General features: G+C 41.4%; 1 protein-coding gene across 1 annotated transcript in view; it reads left to right on the forward strand.

Annotated features, from left to right (window-relative positions):
- The window catches only part of GRB2 (growth factor receptor bound protein 2), a 54188-nt gene extending 43018 nt beyond the window's left edge, over positions 1-11170 (forward strand). Inside the window, exons 4-6 of the mRNA XM_076353483.1 lie at positions 4650-4772; positions 7300-7468; positions 8864-11170. Of these exons, the coding sequence (XP_076209598.1) occupies positions 4650-4772; positions 7300-7468; positions 8864-9049 (478 nt within the window). The 3' untranslated portion in view covers positions 9050-11170. The remainder of the gene's footprint in view (positions 1-4649; positions 4773-7299; positions 7469-8863) is intronic.
- Positions 11171-12276: the final 1106 nt, after the last annotated feature.

A 12276-nucleotide genomic window follows, 5' to 3' on the forward strand; every position in this document is an offset into this window, starting at 1 on the left:
TGCTAGTCCACTAGGGATGACAAATGTACATTGCTATTTCTCTCTCTCATTGATTTGAATAATCATACATCTTCTCATAACAGTTTTGCAGGCATTTGAGTTATACTGCGGTCATGTCTCCTGTGATGATGATGATGATCAGTTTGTTCTGTAATCATCCATGGTATTTTGTTTTAGAGGGATAGAACTGTCAGTTTTTCAATTTTTGATATCAAAGGGTAATGAACAATATCTGAGCCTGCAGGTGGGTGAATTCGGTAGTGCTTTTTAAGCATAGTTCATTTGACCTTTTCTGAAGATGTTTAAACTGCTGATGGCAGCTGGATGGAGTTAGCTCCATGTGTCAGCAATGCTGGGAATCTTAACTAGTGCATTAACAACCCTGGGAAATTCTGCAAAAGTTTTTATAGTGTAATGTTAGCTTAGCTGTAATGCAGAGCTCTCTAAGTAGTCCAGCAGGTCATACAAAAAGCAAATTACAGGCAGCTGACCAGGTATGAGAAAGAGAATGGTCCTTTTCTCAGACTGGTATCAAACCGTGTTGTGGGAAGGTGGCACAAGAGCTTTTCAAGAGGATTTGGAAAGAAAGCAACTGAAAATGGCTTTAAATCCTGTCCTAGGATCTGAGACTTAAATCCTCCAGCCCCATAGCTAGTCTTAAATGCAGCGTTTTTTCTTGCTTGTATTTTGCAAATCTTCCAGTTTGCTTTGCAACTACTAGCAAATGAAGCTGAAAGGAAAATGTGGTGCCTCTCAGTCACCAGCTGAGTCACCTGGGTTCTGAAGGGTTAATCCGAATTGCCACATCAATTAACAAAGCAAAGATGTAAGTAGATACAGGCATGATACTCAGAAGAGCTGCAGGAAACTCTGGGCAGGGAGGCTTCCTGTGAAGGCACAACAGTGCAGTTCAGTAGCAGGACTACCTTTCTCTCTTTAAGGAGGCAGGGGAAGAATTTGCCGTTTATGAAACAGCCTGGATCAGACTCATGGTGTATGTATCTCAAGTGTTTATGCTTGTAATCAGCTTTTCTTGAAGATATTGCTGAAGTCTCACTTCGCAGTATTGTAACTGATGTGGAGGAAATCAGCCAAGCTAAGTGGTTGTGGGAAGTAAAGCCAAAAGAATTGCCAAGGTGCCAATTGAAATGAGTCTGAATGCAATGTGAACTTTGTGTTGTACCAATCAGTGCATCTCCCTCTAGCTGTGCAGCATCAGTGGTAATGCCTGGATTTGGTTTTGCAGTGCTGACTGGATGAGTTTCACCTACATTACAAAGCTAGTTGGAGACAAGCGTTATCAAGCTTAGCCCTTCAGCAGGGAAGCTGTGGGAATGTTGTGGTCAGTTTCTTTGGCCTAATTCTCTTGGACATGCTGTGATTTTTGTTAATTTTTTCAGTCATTCTGTAGCAAAGATTCATATGTGCACAATACTTCTGATGCTTTACAAGTGTGTTCTTAAGTAGACGCTAGTCCTTCAAAATAACTTACTTTTCTTTCATCTATGGGGTTTTCTTTTCATCTTTTTTATATTTAGAATTCAAGCTCCTTTTACTTTGAATGGCAAAAGTGGTAGTGAAGTTACAAAACTGCAAGGGAGTTCAAGAATTGTGAAAGATTTTTAGTCTATTTAAAGTGCCTTAGAAACAGCTGGCAGAAAACTTTAAGAATTTGATATTGTTACTTTGGAAGTGTTACTTCCTTTAATTGAATTGTACACTTCTACTTTTGTAGTGATTCAGTAAAATTTAGGGGAAAAATAGGGTATACTTCTGAGGCTTCAGGAAGGATTATAGCAGTTCTGTTGAGGTCTTTCAGGCTTTCCTTCTATTTTACAGAGATGGGTGAGGTATTGTGGTTTTTTTAAGATGAGGCTTTCATTTCCAAGTCACATGTGAGTAATTGAGAATTATTTGAGGACTAAACAGGATTAAAACACTTTGTAAACAAGAACTATGGCAAGATACCTAAACTCATAACAGAAAGCTTGCTTTATGTAACATGTGGCAGAGGCAAAATTAAAGACTTCCTTATCTTTCTGACAATTGTGCCAAAAGCCCAGGACACAAAATACTACCTTTGAATTCTGAAGGAGTTTCACATAATGGTTTCTCTCGGTTGATTTTTGAAGGGAGCAGAGTGCAGTGAGAGACAGGTAAACACTCCCTCTGCTGTCTCTGCCACCACCTCGGGTACAGAGAAGCAGCACAGCTGCTAAACCACAAGGAAAGTACTAAATGCCATGAAGTTCTCTATCACTGGAAGTAGGATGGTTGTGGGAGAAAGCCTTTCCGTTCCATTCCAGGGGATAAAAAGTACACAACAAGACTTGCAAGCAAGTAAAACATGTCTAGGTGATCATGGAAACCGAGTTTGTAAACAAGATATATCATTTTCAGTGCAAAAATGCTTTTCATAATGGAGCTGCATAGCTAAATGGAGTGAATACTCCTTGTACAAAGGGGATGTCCTAGAGTTGTTTTATTGAATATGTTGTATATAGTAGAAATACATCTGTGGACTTATCTTCCTTGATATAATACAGGGATGTGTTTTTGTGTAGCCTCCTATGGTGAGCAGATACTGAAGACAGCCAGTGAGAGGAGCGAGGGCTGCCAGTAGCTGGAGAGTCTGGTAATCAAGTAATCGGGTCCTCCTTCACCTCTAGAGATCTCTTCTTCTTAGAGAGGGAGATCTGGGGTGACTTTGTGATTTCATGAAAGCTTCAACTTCTCTTAAGAACGACTCTGTTTCAGGGAGGGTTCTGTAACTTCTGTCTTTTTGCTGCACCAAAACCTTCAGTGTAGAAAGTAAACTTTGTGAGTAGAGCTCTTGTTACTAAATGTTCTCCTTTAAGGTCAATTATCTGCATGGTTATAGGCTGTGGTAAGTGCTTCTATCCTGTGTGATCTGTTACTCAGAACTGAAAGCTGTACTTTTTGGTTGTGAAGATGGTTCTGCTTTTCCCACGCCATGTGACCTAGCACTCAACCCTTGTTTGCCTTTAATCTCGGATTAGTCTGGAAATGCAAATGTAAATGTGGGTAAGAATCTGGTGACCAGGGGCTGTTGGTCAGTGCTGACGATCTGGTTGCCTGAGGTAGGTTCGCCCTTGGTGTCATGGAGGTGGTCAGCCTGTGGCTTTGACTTCTGTGCAGCTGTCAAGAATTTCAGATGTGGCTTGATGGTGCAGCTATTTCATGTGACTGCTTATGTGAAAGCTGCTAGATTGTCCTGACTGTAGGAGAAAGCAAGAAAATAGGCTACTGAAACAAGTATTATCAGCATCTTTCCTAGAACAGGATTGCATGCCCAGCTCAGCACTCCTCTGCAATGAAGCAGAGAGACCTTGAGGGAACTTTTCTCACTTGGTCTGCATGTAACTCCACTCCTGTCACCTGCCTTAGCTTTCTGACACGATACCTGTCTTTGACCACAGTGCTCTGGTAGGGGTCAGAAAGATTGGACTCTGGGCTGCAGGACCAACCAGCTGCTGAATGAAGCTACTCATTCTCTCTGCTGAAGTAGTCGTGTCTTACCACCTGATCTAAAAGAGACTAGAAATTGGTTTTGATACAAAACGCACTTTCCACTTGTGCAGGATGGGTCAATCCATAGAGAGGATCTTGTTTCTAGAGCTGTGATGTTTCTGAAGAGAAACCTGTGAGTGAACGCCCAGTGTTTCCCTTGCATTTTGCAAATACTACATTTTTTTTAGATTCCTACCCGCTAGAATAGTGATGTTTCTGTTTAATCCTTAATAACTTAAATTTTCTATATTGTCTGCTCTGCAAATCATGACTAAGGCATGGGTGGCTTCTCCTTAGGAGGCATAAGTAATAAAGGAGACTGTAATTACTCCCCACTGATTATCTTTGGGTACTAATAGTGAAATAAATGCTGCTATATCATAGGGAAGTTCAGTAGTGACCAGCCACCAGTGCGGGACTTCTTTGTGTCTCCGAGTTGATGGCATCATACAGTTTGGACAATTAAAACTTTGCATGTAGACACATGAGACTTTATTCCTTAGTGATAGAGGAAAGGACTTTAGTTTCTTCCTTGAGCTAGGCATTTAATCTGTTTGACTTCAGGTTATGCGGCCTGATTACTAAGATACCAGTGCAGACCACAGTAGACATTTTAACTTTGTCCAAGGTTGTAGCCATTTCCCAAAGTAGCCATTTCCCAAAGTAGTCGTCTTAGTCTCACAAAGCAGGACTTTGCTGTGAAGCAATTGTGTACATTAGGTTCTCGTTGTGATGTTTTATATGCTAAACTGTAAATACAATAGGGTGCAAAACAATGTGAATAATGCATGAAATTTTGAGCAGGGTTTTTTCCACCTCTGAAAATAAATCCTGTAATTTGAGGATTTCAGTCTTAGCACATCTCTGCTTTGCTAAATTGGGTGAAATAGGGCTATTGCAAGCACCTGCTTATCAAGTCACAGTTGCTTCATTGCCAGGATGAAACATCATGAAAAACCACATGGTTCAGTAGCCTGTATTGGAGTGGCAGTGAGGTGCAGTGTAGTTATTTCTGTTAGGAATCATTTCATCTCTGCGTGAATTTCTACGTCTGGCTCTTCCGTGAAAGGATTAAAATTCTTAACTTTCCCTATTGTTTTCTTTTCCTCACTCCACAGGTGGTTTTTTGGAAAGATTCCCCGAGCGAAGGCTGAAGAGATGTTAGGCAAACAGAGACACGATGGTGCCTTCCTCATCAGGGAGAGTGAGAGTGCTCCTGGGGACTTCTCCCTCTCAGTCAAGTAAGTAATGCCCAGAAGCAATCATGTGGTAATCGGGCCATCTACTGCTCATTTGGACTTATGGGGAAAGGACAGGTGATTGTCAATGCTGAGGAGCAGGAATAATCTTCCAGATGCCCTATAGCATTCCTGTTCTTCTAGTGATACTTATTTATTTCCTCTTTAATAGAACAAATATATATGCTGTGGTTTGTAATGAGCCCACAGGGCTGACCTGGTGGCATGTCACTGTCTGGCTCATGTAGTCTCAGGCACTATCTGTTGGTTTGTTTGTGGATCCCATTCCTCATCCTTACAGCCACAAAGTGCCCAATGTGTACACGTTCTCTCCCATCCTCCTTCATTCCTATTCTGCGGTACAAGTTATTACTCTACCTTTTCTCTTTGTGTAGTACACTTCCAGATATGTTTTTCATGTCTGCTTGGCACATGCTTTGGGGATATTCATGTTGTCTAGCACTGGGACATGAAGCTGTGAAAACAGAGGCCTCTTCCATCTCTCACAACTGCATTCCATGTTGGTAGAGAAACTTGGTGTAATAACAGTGAAGTGAGGAGGAGCAGTTCTCATCCTTGAATAACCTTACTAGAAGTACTACTGGCTGTTAACCAGCAGGAGTTCCTGCTAGCTAGCCATGGCCCACAAATACCATGCTATCTATCTTGCGCATCTGAATTCACTGTACGATAGAGGTATTAGAAACTTGAAAGGGTATGTGATGTAATTTAATGTGGGTTGGGGTGGGAGGGATTCTGTTCTCAGAAGTTGATTTTTGCCTTTTTCTTTATGTTCTGTAATCTTCCCCTTTCCTACCAGGAATGAACAAGATTTTCTTTAGAATCCTAACAATATTTTTTGATTATTCATGCATGATTCCTAGTTTTCTGTGGCTATCAGTGATCTGTCTCGGCAGGATTTTTGTTTTCTGGTCATCTTTGGTCTGTAACCAAATTTTTGTCCTCCTGTACAGCACTGAGTCACACCAACAAACTGGATTAAAGCCACTGATTTTAAGAGATGTTTATATTTCTGTCTTGGATACAATCAACTGAGCTGGAATACTAGATATGAATGGAAGCTTCATTCCAGAAAGTGCATTCCTTTAAGAAACATAAAGTTATAATAGCATAGCTCTGCCTGCCTTTTAGATTAGTGTTGCCATCTGGTGGTAATGTCTCAGCTGATCTCCCCCCCCCCCCCCCCCCCCCCCTTGTTTAATTTGGAAAAGTCTTTTTCTTAAACAGTGATCTACAGGATTTGAAATGGTGAGAAGCTCTCAGGTTGAGGAAGAGGCAGCACTCGTGTGTTGTTTCACATTAGCTTTGTAGCCAAGATAGCATCTATGTTTTCAGCCAATGTATAGAAGCTGTGCATGCTAAGTGGGGAACAGTTGTCTCTTGTTTTCAGTGTTTTAGACTGAAGGAAAAATACTGATGTGCTATTTGTCTGGAAAATCCCGATGGACTCTTTGGAGTTTCTCTTTATTCAGAGTAAAATTGTTGGAAAAGTAGCTTCAACTGAATGCCATCATTTGTCAGAAAGAACTGTTAACACAGAATTGGAGTTGCTGCGTTCCATGTGCAGCATCACCTTTTGAGCATTTTCTGCTCTTTGTTTTTGAAGGACCAGAGAGATCCTTTTGTTTTGCAAGACAGTCTTTTGCGTAAGTCCAGACTGGCTGCCAAGAGAGACAATCCTACCCTCCCTGTGGCAGTGTTTTCCCAGCAGTTTACCTATAATGGGACTGGTGCTTGTGTATTGCATTATCACACACACCCAGTGGTGCTGTGTGAGGGAGGGAATGAGACAGTGAGAAGTACAGGACTATAGCAAGAGTAGCACAAACCTAAATTGGCTCGAGTCAGTTGTGAAATTGCTGTGCGTGAAGAGCTAAAGCAAAGCGCTTGTACTGTTTGACTTTTGAAGTCTTGTATTTGGGAATGTGGAGTGGAAGGCACCATGGTGCAGCTACTTTAATGTGACCTTGCACTTGTACTGCGAAGTCCATGGTATGTGGCTGAGGTATTCTGTGCACTGTCTTCAGCGACTCAAGTGATTGCATACATAAGTCAAAAAGTACATGTACTGGATGCCAGCTATGTGGCAATGTAGTGTAAAATAAAAAGCTGAAATACTGCATGTCATCCAGGATAGAGTGTTGTGGCACCAGAAATCCTTTATGAAAAGACCTCAAACTTCTGCAAGTTCAGAGTGGTTTGAAGAGCTGGTTTTAAACTGAAGTCCTATTATAAGAAAAGCACATGTGAAGCTTGGAGGATTTTTTTCGAAATAAACTCAGTATTTGGATTCTATCTCTCTGATCACTGATTTCTGTAAAATACAATTGACAAGTGATTTTCAGACATTTTACAGCAACCAATTGGTGTCTATATTATCGATGTTATTGAGAGTTTTCACTGTGCCCTGAAGGACCTTTTTGTTCCAAACTCTGTGCTGAGGATCCCAAAAGAGGAGTACTCAGTGACTAATAATGTGCTTTTTTTGTTCTTCATTCTTTCCGCACAGGTTTGGAAATGATGTGCAGCACTTCAAGGTGCTTAGAGATGGGGCTGGCAAGTATTTCCTCTGGGTGGTGAAGTTCAATTCTTTGAACGAGCTGGTAGATTATCACAGATCCACATCTGTCTCCAGGAACCAGCAAATATTTCTCCGGGACATTGAACAGGTGCCACAGGTAAGAGAAGCGTCCTCGTAGAGTGTACTTTTCAGACTGTTGAATCCACAGTCTGAAAAGCAATTGCATCTTAGAGTAAATGAGTAGGGATGGAGAGAAGCTGACTGACATTTTTCTTGTCTGTGGAAGCATATCTTTATATTCCGCAGCCAGAATTATACTAGGAAATAAGCTGGATGTTTGTGCAAAGCCGAACTGCTAACTCCTAATCTCCCCTTCAGTTCTGGAAAGGTGTTATTGTTGCTGCTTGAACACTTGGCTTGTCTTAATGTTTATGGATGCTGTTGCAGGAAGGTCTTTGATTCCTGTGATTTAAAAATGGGTTTACTCCTGTTTTAGGACATAGTAGGAAAGGATAGTTGTACTTGTACTGGTTCATAGCCAGAACTGTACCCCTCCGTAGCCAGTGAAGCTTTGGTACTGGTCTTTCCTGAAGAGATGGTTACAGGTAGTGGCATATGGAACATATCTAGCCTGCTGGTTTGGGTCTAGCCAGTCTTAAGAGAAACCAAAATCTACTGCTAAGTGCCAGCAGAGGAGCTTGAGTATACCTAGCTCTTTGTTTTGATCCACTTGCCAGGGCAATCAAAATGTTATGTTGGATGTAACTGGATCTTTTGTTGATTTTGGATAAATTCCTTTTGCCTCCAGGTGCAGCACTCTAGTTCTAGCTTGAAGACAAGGGGTGTGGAACTCGTACTGCTCTCCAGGTGCCACGGGCACCCTTTGCCACAGTTTGTCTGAATTAATATCTGGCTCTGCACTGTTGGGTCAGTGATAAACAGAGGATGAGAAAACAGCCGGCTGAAAATGACAAGCACGAAGATACCTTCCTAGCCTCATGATTTTAAGAATGCAAATGCATTTTAAATTAACTGTTAGCTTTTCCATAAGAATGGAAGCATTTGCTGACCAGGCAAAATGCTCTGCGACAGAATTTTTTGATACTGGAGAGTTTTAAGGAAAATGTGTAAAATGCCAACATCCAGTTTTTAGGGGGAACTTTGTGTATCACAGTGTTAGGTAGATTAGTAACATTATGCTGTCAGTTGGTGAAAACAGGATGAATAAGTAAAAAGGCCATTGTATTGCAATAGAGTACAGATTTACAGTAGGTCATGAAGACTGGAAGATACTGGGAAAACATCTGAATCATCTGCTATCTTTATTTTGGCTCTTTCACAGAAACTTGACTTTTTTCTAGTCTTCTATAGACTATGCTTTCCTATTCAAGCATCTTGTTACACATGTTGGAAGCTGGCTTGCAGGGAAATGAAACATCCCGAGTGTTCATTGTTAAATTCTGGTGTAAGTTAAGCTCCTGCCTGAGGGAGCAGATGTCTCGAGTGCTGTGGATGATTCTCACTTCGCGTATCTTTTTCTTTCCCCTTTCAGCAACCAACATACGTTCAGGCCCTGTTTGATTTTGATCCCCAGGAGGAAGGAGAGCTGGGCTTCCGCCGCGGAGACTTTATCCAAGTCCTTGACAATTCTGACCCCAACTGGTGGAAGGGAGCCTGCCATGGACAGACGGGCATGTTTCCACGCAACTATGTGACCCCAGTGAACCGGAACATCTAGAGATAAATATTAGAGATTATTTAAAGAAACCAGAGAAACAGTAAATACACATACAGAGCCTAACTGCAGCCAGTGACCTAAAATCACACGGCGATAAAACCTGAGTCACCTTTCACTGTGAGGTGATCCTCCTTCCTCAGTACGGACTTTCAGGGGTGGCGGGGTGGGGGGGAAGAGTTCAACTTACACACCAAAACTTATCTTAAAAAAAAAAAAAAAAGAAAAAGAGAAAAAAATGAAAATAACAGATTTCCTCAGCTGCTCCTGGGTTACCCCCTTTCATTCACTCTTGTTTCCCCCTCCTCCTCTGTCCATCAGTGCATGAAGTTTTAATGCCATATAAAGTCCTAGCCATGCAGTTAAAGGAAAAGGGAGAAACTCTGCTGGTATTTTCTCTCTCTGCAAACGGTCTTCATTTGACATGAAGGGACATGAGAGAAGAACCAAATCCACAGTCCTGCCTTTAAAAAAAAACAAAAATCATCAGTCTCTGCTTTTGCCTTCAACATTCAGCTCTTCTTGCCTGGGAAAGATGAGGTGTTAATCTAATTTTTATTGTCTCTTCTCCTTTGGCACTTTCTTATGAAGCTCAGCAGCTTCCAAGCGGGGGAAGGGAGAAGAGTTGTGTGGCTTTTTTGTTTTGTTTTTTGGTTGTTTTTTTTTCTTTTGAGTCACAGCTTCTTTGAGAAACTCCAATGTACAACTGAAGTCTGTTAATGCTGTGCTGACAGCTTTTTTGTTTTTTCTTAAAGGTGTACGGTTGAGCACATTCTGTACTTTTTTCCATAGTGCCTTTCCCTTATTTTCTTTTTTATTATTTTTTAAGTTAAAAGGACAGTCCAGAGCTTTTCAGAGGGTTTTTTTCTGCCTATGTGTAAATAAATACTTTTGGGGGAAGGTTGTAAAGGAGGCTGGTTTTATCAATGGACATTTGAGAAAAATCTACAAACAGAGATGGAGCTTTAATCTTAAGATTTGTCTTACTGTTCAACTTTCCTTATTCCAAGGAAAAAAAAAATCAAGGCATTCAAGTGGCAGCTTAGGCTGCTCAGAAGTGGGGAGCTGCAACCAGGAGCCTCAAAAGAAGTAAGAGAAAGGGGGAAGTTATGACCAGGGAAAATGAGGAAGAGTATTTTGGGGAGGGAGGGTTAAGGGGGGAATTTGAGAAATAATAGCCCTGAGATGTCCTATAAAATGTACATTCCTTTGATGGAAAACTTTATAATGCAGAGAAACCTCAAGAAATAGTGCTTGAAAAAACTTTATGCTATTAGTGAATGTTTCTACGTGATGCATGTAATCAGCCTGTTTCTTTGGCTTGGATAGGGAATATTTGCAGTCGTGTTGCTCTTTAGAAGTGGGGTTGGCATCACTGTTCTCCAGTTTCTCCTCCCTCCTCAGGTCAGTGTTACTGTTGAAGTAGATTCCCCCAACCCCACTCCCCATTCACAGCAGGCTGTGTGATGACTGTAATCCCCACCCCACACCATAATGGCATTTATTGTGGCCATTTGCTCCTCCACCAGAGCAGTGTGACGTTAAATTGGATGGAAAGGAAAGCAATCAAGCTGCACCGCTCTCTGTGCCAATCTTCAGTTGCATTATTTTTCCTTTTGGTGGCCATTTGGCTGGATCCCTTCACCCCACCAACGAATCCAAAAACTGCAGCGGAGATCTCTTCCCGCCCTGCCTAAGCGCGGGCAATCTTTTGTTGGAGGGTGCCTTTTTTTGTAATAAGTGTTACAAATGTTTTATTCCTGAGATGGACTCTGCCTTACACTTTAATTTTCCAGCAGATGAAAGAGAGAGCTATCCTGTAGAGTATTACTTTCTCCCCCTCTCCTTGCTAGCTATCACTCACTTTCTTCCTTCTTTGTAAAGTGATTGGAAAAGGAATCTATGGCATTCTACACCTGGACCATTTGATTGTTTCCTTATTTTGGAATTGGTGTATATCATGCAGCCTTGCAGACATATGTCTTGTGTGTGTATATATATTAAAAAAAAAAAAAAATCAGTGTTTAAATAAAAAAAGGCCTATGTACTTAATCCTTTAACTCTGCAGCAGCATTTGGTAGATAGTAATTAACTGTGAATAATAAATATACATTGAATTCTTCACTTGAGCATCTGTCTTATTTCAGTTAACTGACCAAAATAGAACCGATTGACTTAATTTATAGCATATTAAATTTCTCTGGGAGGGAAAAGCTGTAAGGTGTCCTCTGGCCTGAAGCGCTCACTCTTCAACACCATAGTTCAATCTTGGCATGCCTGGCTGAATTAATTACTCTTTCAAGCTAAGTCAATGGGGAGCCATGTCACTTGGCACGTGTGGCATTATGCATAATGAGGAGGGGGAAGGGAGTGATCAGGTCGCTTCCAGAATTGAAGACCATGTATCTATCAGCTGCATGGGAGGGTGGCACTTGCTTTGTTTTTTTAAGGGTTTTTCCTAACTGTTCAAGTGCCCCTGCGGTACGGACTGTAATGCCATAAGGAGCCAGTAATGGGGAATGATACACCAGTTATTTCTGGACTACTTGCTGAAGTACAAAGGGGAAGATGGGTGTATGACTTGTGTAAGCACAGCAGCCACGGCTCAGACTGTCACATGAGCTTTTGCTCTGCTTGATCAGTGCCTTGCAGATGGTTTTCACTTTTCTCTTGTTGCCTGAAGAAGTGGAGCTGCTCAGTTGCACTAAGAAGGTGTGCAGGCAGCTCCACAGGTTACCTGTCAAGCTGCCAGTCTGTTGGCTCTGCAGCTTCTCCCCAGCCTTTGCTTATGTTCAGAAAGTGCCTGTGAATTTTGTAGTACATTTTAATATACAATAGGAGAAGGCCCACCAACATGAGGGTTTGGCTTGTTTTTTACAGTTGCTCTTAGTTATTATGCTCAAATACAGATGTAGTCAAGGAGTTTGTGGTTGCTCAGAAATGCCTGGATATTCCCACGATTAGTTCTTTATTTTTCATTTGTGCCAGTAAAGTCAATGTAGAAATGATTTGCAGTGTGGTTCGGAGCTCTTGGCTTTTTTGTAATGCTGTAACAGAACATGTTGCTCAAAATTGTGTGCTATTCATACCTTGGGTATCTACTGAAAAGTTTAGAAAAACTTCCTTTCCTTGTGCTTTATAGAGGGAAGAAAAACGTTTGTTGCTACTGTGATTGTATAATGTCAAGGCTAAGGCCATGGTGGAAGAACTACTGTAAGCAAGTCGTTTCT

The sequence above is a fragment of the Aptenodytes patagonicus genome, chromosome 16 (genome assembly GCF_965638725.1).
Source record: "Aptenodytes patagonicus chromosome 16, bAptPat1.pri.cur, whole genome shotgun sequence".
Classification (NCBI taxonomy): Eukaryota; Metazoa; Chordata; class Aves; order Sphenisciformes; family Spheniscidae; genus Aptenodytes; species Aptenodytes patagonicus.